A 15,006-nucleotide genomic window follows, 5' to 3' on the forward strand; every position below is an offset into this window, starting at 1 on the left:
GAATCTCAAAAATAAAATATATTTAGATTTGTTTAACACTTTTTTGGTTACTACATGATTCCAGTGGTGGGAAAAGTACCCAACTATCATACTTCAGTAAAAGTAAAGATACCTTAATAGTAAAAGTAAAAAAAGACACCCAGTAAAATTCGCCTTGAGTAAAAGTATAAAAGTATTTGGTTTAAAATATACTTAAGTATCAAAAGTAAAAGTATAAATCATTTCAAATTCCTTATATTAAGCAAACCAGATGGCACCATTTCTTGTTTATTTAATTTTATGAAAAGCCACGGGCACACTCCAACATTCAGACATAATTTACAAACGAAGCATGTGTGTTTAGTGAGTCCGCCAGATCAGAAGCAGTAAGGATGACCAGGGATGTGCATGAATTTGCCCATTTTCCTGTCCTGCTAAGCATTCAAAATATAACAAGTACTTTTGGATGTCAAGGAAAATGTATGGAGTAAAAAGTACAATATTTTTTTTAAGGAATGTAGTTTAGTAAAAGTGGTCAAAAATATAAATAGTAAAGTACAGATACCCCCAAAAAACTACTTTAGTAGTAGTTCAAAGTATTTTTACTGAAGTACTTTACACCACTGCATGAGTCCATACATTTTATTTCATAGTTGTGATGTCTTCACTATTATTCTACAATGTGTCCAAACTTTTGACTGGTACTGTATCTATGTTTTTGTTGTTGTTGTAATTATAACTTTCTAAAAAGCATACTTTAAGGTATTCTTTAAATATATTGTTTCACTTTTTATGTTTAGCTTACACAATGTAAAAGTATGCATTAATGTGTCTCAGAGTAAACGTAGATATTAATAAATAGATTTCTATAGCTTCCAAAATGTTTTACAATGGTGGGGGAGTACCAAGTTGGATGTGTGGTGGCTTCAAAACAGCGCCCCTTGTCAGTCATCTAGTGTATATATAAATAATTGGTTCATACACTGTTTGAGTCAATACATATGCGATTTGGTTTGTATGGTGTACTTGATCCACTAATATTGACAGAAGGGAGAACAAGACGAGCCACCCCTTTTATATGAGCTACACAAAATCCATAAAAGCAATGCATTATCTTATCACTTTTTTTTTTTAAATGCCTCTATTGCTTCTCGTACAGATCCAAATTCTAGTTCTTCGAAATGGCCATTCTAAAGAGTAATTAGTGAAAGGTGAATTTGGGCGTTGCACTGGCGCCTGATATTAATTAGATATATGTGCCCGACCAGTAATTAGATTCAGAATTTGAACAGGTTCCATTTGTCCATCCAAATACTAAGTAACAGTGATGGAGATGAGGCTTATGCAGAAAACCTTTCAGATGACAGACCTCTGAAATGTGCTTGTGTGTGTGTGTGTGTGTGTGTGTGTGTGAGAGAGAGAGATATTGGCTAGGGCGGGCAGGGTCCCTGTTTTAGATGCAGTAAATAGGGAGGGCGGGTTAGTGCTGTGTGTCAGGAGCCTGGAGGTTGCTAGGCAACGCTGGGAAAGGCATGTGCTACTGCAGGGGTTCCCAACATCAGCCCTCAACTATCTGTGTGTTACTGCAGGTTTTCACCAATTCACTACAATCTATGGGTGGCCTCTTAGTCATCATGCTTCATTTAAACATCCTTGACGCAATTGTATGAATGACTGTCCACTAGGAGGTGCCAAGGCATTGGAATGAAAATCTGTATATAAAAAAAACCATGAGAACTGAATTCAGTTTGTCCTCTACTGTTCCACCCTCCAACCCCTCTCCTGGGTAAGCTGGGTATTTTGACCCTCTGGGGTAAAAAGACAACGTGACTGAAAGGAGTCAAGAGTTAAGCTGCAAATTAACTCTGCGCCCTTATCACATTACCTTGGATGCTTTAGGCACAACAAAACATTGTGTTGATATGTTTCTATGGCACTCGGATGCTTCCCGCAACTACAAGGGTGCCACTGAGTCATCACATTTGTGCCTTCGACGCTGCTACCACCGAATCTTCTCTAACATAGGATTTGTGTCTACGACATGTTGACATGACTCAAGGCTTTTCTGGCAGGGCGTTTCAGTGCTGGTGATGACTGCTCTCATGACTAAGAGCAGTCCTAGGTTTTTCTTAAACCGTGTTTTTACACCTGGGTGATTCTCATGACGCATCAGCAAAAATCTAAAATATTTCTGAGGACTAAGATGTCTAGTTTTAGGCAAAGTGTCTTCTTTCAAATACATTTCACATTTGCCCGAATTTTATATTTTCACCCCAAATTCTCATTGTCGAAATGCGTCCGGATTAAATTCTGGGGGAAATTTTATACTATTTTACTTTCAAAAAACCTAACATAATAAAACAATATATGTTGCTGTAGTTTGTCCATAAATCATAAAGGTATACTAGTTGATGTTTAGATTAAAATATTATATTTATTACATAAAATAGTGTCTCATTACGTAACACTTTTTCAAGTTCCTGTAAAGTTTTAATCCCCCATGATGCATCATCTAGAGTAGTCATTAGATGAGCACAAGTTAGGTTAATTTATTCGCTTCTATGTCTTCAGAATTAGGTTCTTATTTTCAAAAACCAATTTACCCCACTTGGCCTTCTCAATACCGAAATGTCTAAATAGCTCAAATTAGGGAAAAAGTTCCATTTAAATTTGATCCTAATTTTATTATTAAAAAATAAATAAATAAATGTCAGTGTTAAGTTTAACTAAGTCCTTTTCATTAGGGGAGCAAAGTTAAAAATATTTTTAATTGAATAGTACATTTTTTGGACTGTTGCAGTAATGAGAATTGTGGAAATTGTGGTAAAATTCATGATATGATCAAAATATTATAATAATTATAAAATAGATCAGTACAGATTCTAATCTCAGTGATAAAGAGGAAATTTACTAAAAAATTAATTCAGAATTTTTGAGTCAAATGTCAGTTTCGTGAGAATGACCCACCTATAGGATGTGTCCAATTACACATGACGCAGTGTTAGCTCTCAACTAGGTATTGTTCAGTCCTTTTTCCACATCAAAGCTCAGTGTGCATACATACACCTCAATGTATCTACTATGCCGAGTCAGATGAGACTTCAATTTCAACGCGCTGCCCGAAGCAGCAACACAACACAAACAGGCACCGGATGTACTACACGACACCCTAACATACAAAAGCGTTCCCACAGAGCCCCCTAGGACAACATCAATCTAAATGTATACAGCGTCAGCGATAAACATCGCAGGGAAATAAGCTGCTGTTCTCAACCTTCTTTCAAACTAAATGGCCTAAGCTGGGAAACACGGAACATGCCATGAGAGTAGGGTAGAGTAGCGTACACCACACACACACACTGGTTTTGTTTTCCCTCCCTAATGCGTCGTATGAAATGACTCACGCAGCCCAGCAAAGCATTCGGAGGGAGGCTGGACCTACCAGCAGGCGCTGGTGTAGCCTCTTGGTCCTCCGCAGGGTGCCCATGAGGCGGCGGCCCATCTTTTTGGCGTACCACACCGAGTTGAGCATGCTGTTGCTTGCTGCCACTGCCGCTGCTGCGTGTAGGTGCTGTGTCGACGCTGCTACCGCTGTTGCAGGCTTAGGGGTGGTGGTGGTGGTTGGAGGGGAGAGGACAGGACAGGAGGAAGGTGGGAGGGGGGGCTTCACTCCAGCAACACTCTAGCTCGTGTCATCCGCCCTACCCTCTCCCTCTCTCTTCCCCCTCTCACTCACAAACACAACGGAGGCTGCAGAGGCAGCGTCGGTGGGTGCTGGAGAAAGCAAGAGTTGGATTCTTGACCGAGGTCGCAATAGGACGGACGTATGGACTTCACCTTTTTACCCCACAGACGAGAGGGTCTGAGGGAGTCCAGAGGAGCTTAGAGGCTGCTTCTCGCTTTCACTCGCTCTTTAATGGGCACTTAAGTATGCGCAGTCTTCCAAATTAGAAAGCAGGCTCTGGACGTGACGGGAGAACCAAATCACCCTCTTGGGGCGGATTAACCTGTGGTGAAAGAGAAAGCAGCATGTTCATCTGATGAGGAGACGAGTGTCTGTCCTGGTGCACAGAGAATGTCAGACTGGTGCAGGGGATGGGAGACGGCGAGAGAGAGAGAAAGGCTTGTGTGTGTGTGTGTGTGTGTGTGTGTGTGTGTGTGTGTGTGTGTGTGTGTGTGTGTGTGTGTGTGTGTGTGTGTGTGTGTGTGTGTGTGTGTGTGTGAGAGAGAGAGAGAGAGAGAGAGAGAGAGAGAGAGAGAGAGAGAGAGAGAGAGAGAGAGAGAGAGAGAGAGAGAGAGAGAGAGAGAGAGAGAGAGCGAGATAGAGAGAGAGCGAGATAGAGAGAGAGAGAGGGCGAGATAGAGAGAGAGAGAGGGCGAGATAGAGAGAGAGAGAGGGCGAGATAGAGAGAGAGAGAGGCGAGAGAGAGAGAGAGAGAGAGAGAGTGAGACAGAGAGTGCGAGAGAGAGAGAGAGAGAGAGAGAGAGAGAGAGAGAGAGAGAGAGAGGGAGCTAGAAAGATAGCTGTGTCCAAATCTTCATCTCTGAAATACTGCTTTATTAACCTCTTCTTCCCCTCCAGCTTTCCTCTCCAATTCAATCCCTCTCTTCAGTCTCCCACCCTCCTTCACAATTTCAACTGGTTAGTGCTTGGTCAGATCCAGATGTGTTCGATGTCGTTTTCGTCCTTCTGTTCACATTCTAAAAATGAGTCAGCAGGGGAAGCTCACATTCGGATAACGCTGACTTCACGCTCCAGTGATGGACCGGGGAGAGGGGGGAGGGGGGAGGGAAATGGGTTGGCAGTATTGAGCCCAGCATTCCACCACAAGGGGAGCAGAATGCTCTGGAGATTTCTCAGGAGTCTCATCCAAGAAAACATTAACTTCTATAGTCTCGATTCTAGAAGTCTTCACCACATTGCCAACACTTACAGTGGCTTATTGCAATAGTGCAAGACATTGACGTGCATGGGTTTTCTTTTGGCATTGTTTCCTATTTGGCTCACATAACCCTGGTGTGAAATGGAAAGTATGTGCAACAGTCACTACAGCATAGTTAAGAAATGCAAACTAATACAAATAATTTTCTTTGGCGATAGTGTTTTTACTAATAACAAATTACTGAGTTCACTTTGGATATCACTGAATGAATACAGATATTCATTCAGCACATGTACTGACTGGGTTGTAAATCTCAGGGGTGAGATGGGAGCTGTACTAGGTCTATCCCACTTTCCTCCTGTAATAGAAAGCCTCACTAAATATGTCCTTTTCCTTTTCATAGGTTAAGCACTCTCCCCCCCTGCCTTTTTCTTCTCCTTCAATAGCTCATCCAAGGACCTCCATTTTCTTGGTGTCAGTTTTTCCTTTGGTCCGCATCGGCATTCATCTCTTGCGTTGCCATGGCGCTGCTTGAGCTAGAGAGGGAGGGATGTAGAGGGAGAGAAACATACAGTACTCCCTTTTCTACTCTCCTCCGCTGTGCCATCACTTTTTCCCTGCTTTCAGTGTCTTTCCAGGACGTGCAATTCCATTCATTTCTGTTATCAGTAGCAAAGATAGCGGCCATTGACGTTACTGATGGGGAAAGGGCAGCTCGCGGTAATGCCATTGATGAATTGTGAGAGAACAATAGAGTGAGGGATGGAAAATTGCATTGCCAAGGTTTCTCTGCGAATAGCCACCTGCTGGCATTACAGTCCACATTATCAATGTACAAGCGCACACACGTTTATTGTGTATCGGCTAATGGGATGTATGGCCAATAGACAAATCTGAATATCTATTCAAGAGAATGGAGGTTTATCATATTTTCTAATGCCATATAAAACCTGCAAAATATATTCAATGATCTACAGTACCAGTCAAAAGTTACTCATTCAACGTTTTTTCTTAATCTACATTGTAGAATAATAGTGAAGACATCAAAACTATGAAACAACACATATGGAATCATGTAGTAACCAAAAAAAGTTACTACATGATTACAAATGCTGAGCACTTGCTGGCTGCTTTTCCTTCACTCTGCTGTCCAACTCACCCCAAACCATCTCAAATTGGGTTGAGGTCGGGTGATTGTGGAGGCCAGGTCATCTGATGCAGCCCTCCATCCCTCTCCTGCTTGGTTAAATAGCCCTTACACAGCCTGGAGGTGTGTTGGGTCATTGTCCTGTTGAAAAACAAATAATAGTCCCATATCGTATCGCTGCCGAATGCTGTGGTAGCCATACTGGTTAAGTGTGCCTTGAATTCTAAATAAATCACTGGCAGCGTCACCAGCAAAGCACCCCCACACCACCTCCTCCATGCTTCACGGTGGGAACACATGCAGAGATCATGTATTCACCTACTACGCGTCTCAAAAGGATTCAGCTGTTGGAACCAAAAATCTCAAATTTGGACTCATCAGACCAAAGGACAGATTTCGAAAAGGACAGATTTCCACCAGTCTAATGTCCATTGCTCGTGTTTCTTGGCCCAAGCAAGTCTCTTCTTATTATTGGTGTTCTTTAGTAGTGGTTTCTTTGCAGAAATTCGACCATGAAGGCCTGATTCACGCAGTCTCCTCTGAACAGTTGATGTTGAGATGTGTCTGTTACTTGAACTCTGTGGAGCATTTATTTGAGCTGCAATTTCTGAGGCTGGTAACTCTAATGAACGTATCCTCTGCAGCAGAGGTAACTTTGGGTCTTCCGTTCCTGTGGCGGTCCTCATGAGAGCCAGTTTCATCATAGCGCTTGATGGTTTTTGTGACTGCACTTGAAGACACTTTCAAAGTACTTGAAATGTTCCGTATTGACTGTCTTCATGTCTTAAAGTAATGAGCCTACTAAATAACTTCTATGCTCGCTTCCAAGCAAGCAACACTGAAGCACGCATGAGAGCATTAGCTGTTCCGGATGACTGTGTGATCACGCTCTCTGTAACCCATGTGAATAAGACCTTTAAACAGGTCAACATTCACAAGGCCGTAGGGCCAGACGGATTACCAGGACGTGTACTGTCTGTAGCCATGAAGTGCTTTGAAAGACTGGTCATGGGTCACATCAACACCATTATCCAAGAAACCCTAGACCCACTCCAATTTGCATACCGCCGCCCCAACAGGTCCACAGATGATGCAATATCTATTGCACTCCACACTGCCCTTTCCCACCTGGACAAATGGAACACCTATGTGAGAATGCTATTCAACACCATAGTGCCCTCAAAGCTCATACCTAAGCTAAGAACCCTGGCACTAAACACCTCCCTCTCCAACAGGATACTGGACTTCCTGACATGCCGCCCCCAGGTGGTAAGTGTATGTAACAACACATCTGCCCCTCAGGGGTGCGTGCTCAGTCCCCTCCTGTACTCCCTGTTCACCCATGACTGCATGGCCAAGCACGACACCAACACTATCATTAAGTTTGCCGACGATACAACAGTGGTAGGCCTGAACACCGACAATGATGAGACAGCCTATAGGGATGAGGCGAGAGACTTGATTTAACGATGGACTGTCATTTCTCTTTTGTTATTTGAGCTGTTACCATAATATGGACTTGGTCTTTTACCAAATAGGGCTATTTTCTGTATACCTACCTTGTCACAACACAACTGATTGGCTCAAACGCATTAAGGAGGAAAGAAATTCAACAAATTAACTTATAACAAGGCACACCTGTTAATTGAAATGCATTCCAGGTGACTACCTCATGAAGCTGGTTGAGAGAATGCCAAGAGTGTGCAAAGCTGTCATCAAGGCAAAGGGTGACTACTTTGAAGAATCTCACTTTTTTGGTTACTACATGATTCCATGTGTGTTATTTCATTGTTTTGATGTTTTCACTATTATTCCACAATGTATAAAATAGTAAAAATAAAAAAAAACCTGGAATGAGCAGGGGTGTCCAAACTTTTGATTGGTACTGGATGTGCCATGTCTCTGTATTATATGGTGGGCTTGTGTGAAAAGGATGTGAGCAGAGGATACATCTATTTTGTTTGGCAGTCGATTTACCACTTGTACATTCTATTCACTCACCTACGAAGTTCAAATCACCTCTCATTTCATGACAAGCGGAGTAAACTGTAGCCTACATTGCAACCGTCTGAAAAGCTCATTCTAAGGGGAAGATCAGAAGAATTTCCATCTCATATGGATTAATAAAGTATTATTTCTCAAATAAATGTTCAAGTGTCAGCAAATGTGGGGTGAACATGGCCAAAATAGGCAGCTGTGTTTTTGTCAGGGTCGGGAGGTTCAATTCTATTTTCACACCATGTGCCATCTTTTGACAATTGAGATAACCAAAAATATATTGACATCAATCAAGGAATCCGACAGGAAAAGACTTAGGTCACAAAAACATGCGCATGCCTGCGCAGACATTAGCAATACCCAGAAGATTAGATGGCATGAGCATAATGGCTCAGCTTCAGTACAAAGAGCATTGTTTGCCATTTTATCTGAAAATGTCTCTTAACTTCTCTAGGGTAGGGGGCAGTATTTTGACGTCCGGATGAAAGGCGTGCCCAAATTAAACTGCCTGCTACTCAGGCTCAGAAGGTAAGATATGCAGATGTAGATTTGGATAGAAAACAATCTGAAGTTTCTAAAACTGTTTGAATGATGTCTGTGAGTATAACAGAACTCATATGGCAGGCAAAAACCTGAGAAAAATCCAACCAGGAAGTGTGGAAATCTGAGGCTTGTAGTCTTTCAAGTGAATTCCTATCCAGTACACAGTGACTTAGGGTTCATTTTGCACTTCCTAAGGCTTCCACTAGATGTCAACAGTCTCTAGAACGTTGTTTCACGCTTCTACTGTGAATATGGAGCGAACAAGAGGGCCTGGAAGTTGATGAGTGAGGAAATGACATGAGCTCAGAGGCGTGCGCCCACGTGGGTGTGAGCTGTGTTCCTTTTCTTTTCTGAAGACATTGGAATTGTCCCGTTGGAATATTACTGAAGATTTATGTTAAAAACATCCTAAAGATTGATGCTATACAACGTTTGACATATTTCTACGAACATAAATATAACTTTTTTTGACTTTTTTCGTCGTGAAATTATCGCACGCTTCTTGCATTTGGAGTAGTGGACTGAATGCGCGAACAAAAAGGAGGTATTTGGACATAAATTATGGACTTTATCCTGTTGAGGACCCCTTCCTGCTCTGATCCCGGTACCGGGATTTATTGACAAGATACCATGGCGGAAAATTCAAAACAGCAAGAATCTAATAATTTCAATTTCTCAAACAATCAACTATTTTTCACCATTTGAAAGATAAACATCTCCTAAATCCAACCACATTGTCCGATTTCAAAGAGGCTTTACGGCGAAAGCATAAAGTTAGGTTATGTTAGGAGAGTACATTGAAAATAGCTGTGTGTAATGTTTTGTCAATTCAAAGACAGGCGTCACCAAAAGCAGAAAACCAGCTAAAATTATGCACTAACCTTTGACAATCTTCATCAGATGACACTCCTAGGACATTATGTTATACAATACATGCATTTTTTGTTCCATCAAGTTCATATTTATATCCAAAAACAGCATTTTACAGTGGCGGTGAAATTCAGATTTTTTTCCCCTCAAATGCTTCCGGTGGATCAGCGTTACAATTTACAAAATTACTATTCGAAAACATTGGTAAATTATAATATTGTCATTCAAAGAATTATAGATTAACATCTCGTAAATGCTACCGCATTGCCAGATTTCAAAATAACTTCACTGGGAAATCACACTTTGCAATTATCTTCATCAGAAGGCACTTTCAGGAATCCCAGGTCCACAACAAATGTGGTTTCTTTCGACAAAGTTCATAATTTCTGTCCAAATAACTCCAAGTTGTTCCATGTTGTTAGCCCATTCAGTAGGCTCCTCAAAATGTAGGGCGGGGGGGGGGTAAAGTCACGACGAAAAGTAAAAAAAAAAATCTATTTACGTTCGTTCAAACATGTCAAACGTTGTTTAGCATCAATCTTTAGGGCCATTATTAACGTGAAACATCAGTAATATTTCAACCCGACCTCTCCTGTGTCTTGAAAAACGTTTTGAAAAATGTCTCGCCTCACATGAACGCGCATGTGCGCGCAATAATGAAGTGACGACATCCCAGGGACGTCAACTTCTCTTCCTTGTCATCCGGTCTCTGTTCATCATAGACGCTTCAAACAACTTTATAAAGATCGTTGACATCTAGTGGAAGCCGTAGGAAGTGCGAAATGAATCCTTTGTCACTGTGTGATCTATTAGCAATGACTCGAAAATAGTACAGCCACAAAATTCTGATTTCCAGCTTGTATTTCTCTCAGGTTTTTGCCTGCCATATGAGTTTTGTTATACTTACAGACACCATTCAAACAGTTTTAGAAAAATCAGAGTGTTTTCTATCCAAATCGGTTAACCTGTTGAGGGTAGGGGGCAGTATTTGCACGGCCGGATAAAAAATGTACCCGATTTAATCTGGTTATTACTACTGCCCAGAAATTAGAATATGCATATAATTATTGGCTTTGGATAGAAAACACCCTAAAGTTTCTAAAACTGTTTGAATGGTGTCTGTGAGTATAACAGAACGCGTATGGCAGGCAAAAACCTGAGAAGATTCCTTACAGGAAGTGATCTGTCTGACAAGTTCTTGTTCTTCTTGGCTCTCTTTAATGAAAACTGAGGATCTTTGCTGTAACGTGACACTTCCTACGGCTCCCATAGGCACTCAGAAGGCGGGAAAAAGCTGAATGATGTAATTCCAGCTACTGGCTGAAAAACATTAGCGCTTTTGGTAAGTGCTCTATCAGAGGACAATGGGACTGAGGCGCGTGCACGAGTCGAGCCCATGTTTTTATTTTCTCTCTCTTTGAACCTAAACACGCTTTCCCGGTCGGAATATTATCGCTTTTTTACGAGAAAAATGGCATAAAAATTGATTTTAAACAGCGGTTGACATGCTTCGAAGTACGGTAATGGAATATTTAGATTTTTTTGTCACGAAATGCGTCACCCTTCTTTACCATTCGGATAGTGTCTTGAACGCACGAACAAAACAGAGGATATTTGAACATAACTATGGATTATTTTGAACCAAACCAACATTTGTTATTGAAGTAGAAGTCCTGGGAGTGCATTCTGACGAAGAACAGCAAAGGTAATAACATTTTTCTTATAGTAAATCTGACTTTGGTGAGGGCTAAACTTGGTAGGTGTCTAAATAGCTAGCCCTGTGATGCCGGGCTATCTACTTAGAATATTGCAAAATGTGCTTTCACCGAAAAGCTATTTTAAAATCGGACATAGCGAGTGCATAGAGGAGTTCTGTATCTATAATTCTTAAAATAATTGTTATGTTTTTTGTGAACGTTTATCGTGAGTAATTTAGTAAATTCACCGGAAGTTTGCGGGGGGTATGCTAGTGCTGAACGTCACATGCTAATGTAAAAAGCTGGTTTTTGATATAAATATGAACTTGATTGAACAAAACATGCATGTATTGTATAACATAATGTCCTAGGGTTGTCATCTGATGAAGATCATCAAAGGTTAGTGCTGCATTTAGCTGTGGTTTGGGTTTATGTGACATTATATGCTAGCTTGAAAAATTGGTGTCTGATTATTTCTGGCTGGGTACTCTGCTGACATAATCTAATGTTTTGCTTTCGTTGTAAAGCCTTTTTGAAATCGGACAGTGTGGTTAGATTAACGAGACTCTGTCTTTAAAATGCTGTAAAATAGTCATATGTTTGAGAAATTGAAGTAATAGCATTTCTAAGGTATTTGAATAACGCGCCACGGGATTCAACTGGCTGTTGAGTAGGTGGGACGATTTCGTCCCGCCGACCCTAGAGAGGTTAATGATATGCATATCCTAGCTTCGGAGTTGGTGTAGGAGGCAGTTAAAAATGGGCACATATTTTTTTCAAAATTCTCAATTCTGCCCCCAAGCCGCAACAGGTTATCGAACAAAACAAACATTTATTGTGGACCTGCGATTCCTGGGAGTGCATTCTGATGAAGATCATAAAAGGTAAGTGAATATTTATAATATTACTTCTGAGTTTTATTGACTCCACAAAATGGCGGGTTTGGTTTCGTGTCTGAACGCTGTACTCAGATTATTGCAAAGTGTGCTTTCGCTGTAAAGTTTTTTTGAAATCTGACACAGCGGTTGCATTAAGGAGAAGTGTATCTATAATTCTTTGAATTACAGTTTAATATTTTATCAACGTTTATGATCAGTATTTCTGTAAATTTATGTGCTCATTCACCGGAAGTTTTGGGAGGCGAAACATTTCTGAATGTTACACGCCAATGTAAAATGGGGTTGTTGGATATAAATATGAACTTTATCGAGCAAAACATACATGTATTGTGTAACATGAAGTCCTATGAGTGCCATCTGATAAAGATCATCAAAGGTTAGTGATTAATTTTAGCTGTATTTCTGGTTTTTGTGACTCCTCTCCTTGCTTGGAAAATGGCTGTGTGTTTTTTCTTGTCAAGGTGATGTCCTAACATAATCTAATGCTATGCTTTCGCCGTAAAGCTTTTTTGAAATCGGACAATGTGGTTGGATTAACGAGAAGTGTATCTTTAAAATGGGATTTAATAGTTGTATGTTTGAGAAATTTGAATTATGAAATTTTTGTTGTTTTGAATTTGGCGCCCTGCTATGTCACTGGCTGTTGAATACTGTGTCCCGCAGGTGGGACGGTCACGTCCCACATACCCCAGAGAGGTTAATTGGAGCACAGCCATGCTCTACTTAAAGCAAAGGTGTACAGATGTTGGTCCGGGAAGCTCATTCACAGTATGGAGTCAGCCATCTTGCGCAACACATAAACAAACAGCCTCTCGATGTTGGTGATCGGCAACTTTGTCCAGTCAAAAGACAAAATGATCGTGCAAAATATCAGCCATGGTAATAAAAAGCTCATTAGCTCAACGCCAACCGCAACTCATAGCCCTACCTCAAAAGTCAGCGGAGCATCTAATGGTGAAGCTGGGAGAAGGTGGGTTACCTTGAATGGTGCCTGGCTTTTGGGGTAGGAAGTTGAGGAAGAGCAGGTGGGAAGGAGGGACACCTCGTGGCTTTGGGAGTATGGGGCGGTGGGCAAGGGGGGAGGGAGCTCCTGCTGCCCTAAAGTGGACGGCCCGTCAAAGATGCATTCCAGAGAAGCTACCTAAAGAGGGAGGTAGGGGCATGGAACTCAAAGGGTTACCATACAGTACAATAAAAGGACAAAAGGGAAAGCAAAGAGGGGATGGAAAGAGACGGGTGGGGGGGCAATACATAAAAATAAACTGCAGAGCGAAATGGGGAGATGTGAAGAGAAAGAAAGTAGAAGATATAGAAGAGAAGGTAAGAAAAGGGGGGGGTTATGGAAAGGAATATGATGGGATGTCTGCGTACACTGAGAGCACCTAGCATAGCAGCATCCTGGAGAGCTACTGTGTCTGCAGTTTCTTGTAGTGGATTGCCAATATCTAGCAACTGATTATACAGTGCATTTGGAAAGTATTCAGACACCTTCACTTTTTCCACTTTGTTACAGCCTTATTCTAAAATAGATTAAATTGTTTTTTTTCTCCCTCAGTCTGCACACAATACCCCATAATGACAAAGCGAAAACAGGCGTAGACATTTTTGCTAATGTATTAAAAACCAGTGGTCTAAGGCACTGCATCACAGCGCTAGAGGCATCACTACAGACCTTGGTTTGATCCCGGGCTGTATCACAACCGGCTGTTATCGGAAGTCCCATCGGGCGGTGCACAATTGGCCCAGCGTCATCCGGGTTAGGGGAAGACTTGGCCAGGGTAAGTAGTCATTGTAAAATAATAATTTGTTCTTAACTGACTTGTCTAGTTAAATAAAGGATAAATAAAAAATAAAAAAAATATATTTAAGTATTCAGACCCTTTGCTATGAGACTCGAAATTGCTCAGGTGCATCCTTTTCCATCATCCTTGAGATTTTTCTACAACTTGATTGGAGTCCACCTGTGGTAAATTAAATAGATTGGACATGATTTGGAAAGCACAAACCTGTCTATATAAGGTCCAACAGCTGACAGTGCATGTCAGAACAAAAACTCTAACCCGGAAGCTTACAAGAAATCCTGCTACGCCTTGCGACGAACCATCAAACAGGCTAAGTGTCAATGCAGGGCTAATCATACTACACTGGCTCAGACGCTCGTCTTATGTGGCAGGGCTTGCAAACTATTAGAGACTACAAAGGGAAGCACAGCCGCGAAATGCCCAGTGACACAAGCCTACAAGACGAGCTAAATCACTTCTATGCTCGCTTCGAGGCAAGCAACACTGAGGCATGCATGAGAGCATCAGATGTTCCGGACAACTGTGTTATTAAGCACACCGTAGCCGAAGCTAGTAAGACCTTTAAACAGGTCAACATACACAAGGCTGCGGGGCCAGACGGATTACCAGGATATGTGCTCCGGGCATGTGCTGACCAACTGGCAGGTGTCTTCACTGACATTTTCAACATGTCCCTGATTGAGTCTGTAATACCAACATGTTTCAAGCAGACCACCAAGAACACAAAGGCTACCTGCTTAAATGACTACAAAACCGTAGCACTCACGTCCGTAGCCATGAAGTGCTTTCAAAGGTTGGTAATGGCTCACATCAACACCATTATCCCAGAAACCCTAGACCCACTCCAATTTGCATACCGCCCAAACAAATCCACAGATGATGCAATCTCTATTGCACTCCACACTGCCCTTTCCCACCTGGACAAAAGTAACACTTATGTGAGAATGCTATTTATTGACTACAGCTCAGCGTTCAACACCATAGTACCCTCAAAGCTCATCACTAAGCTAAGGATCCTGGGACTAAACACCTCCCTCTGCAACTGGATCCTGGACTCCCTGACGGGCCGCCCCCAGGTGGTGAGGGTAGGTAGCAACACATCTGCCACGCTGATCCTAAACACCGGAGCTCCACAGGGGTGTTTGCTCAGGCCCCTCCTGCACTCCCTGTTCACCCACGACTGCATGG

At 41.7% G+C, this 15,006-nt stretch overlaps 1 protein-coding gene across 35 annotated transcripts in view; it reads right to left on the reverse strand.

The window, feature by feature from the left end:
• The window catches only part of LOC106568684 (disks large homolog 1), a 347,451-nt gene that overhangs the window by 182,785 nt on the left and 149,660 nt on the right, over window positions 1-15,006 (reverse strand). For 16 of the 35 annotated variants that reach the window (XM_014139219.2, XM_014139215.2, XM_014139227.2 and 13 more), the window contains exon 5: window positions 12,996-13,157. The exons of 18 other annotated variants lie outside the window; for them this stretch is intronic. In XM_014139219.2, the coding sequence (XP_013994694.2) occupies window positions 12,996-13,157 (162 nt within the window). Of the gene's footprint in view, window positions 1-3,421; window positions 4,115-12,995; window positions 13,158-15,006 lie in introns of those variants that run through there. One more of the 35 variants, XM_014139241.2, reaches the window with a different exon arrangement.

Source organism: Salmo salar, chromosome ssa14 (assembly GCF_905237065.1).
Source record: "Salmo salar chromosome ssa14, Ssal_v3.1, whole genome shotgun sequence".
In the NCBI taxonomy this organism is placed as follows: Eukaryota; Metazoa; Chordata; class Actinopteri; order Salmoniformes; family Salmonidae; genus Salmo; species Salmo salar.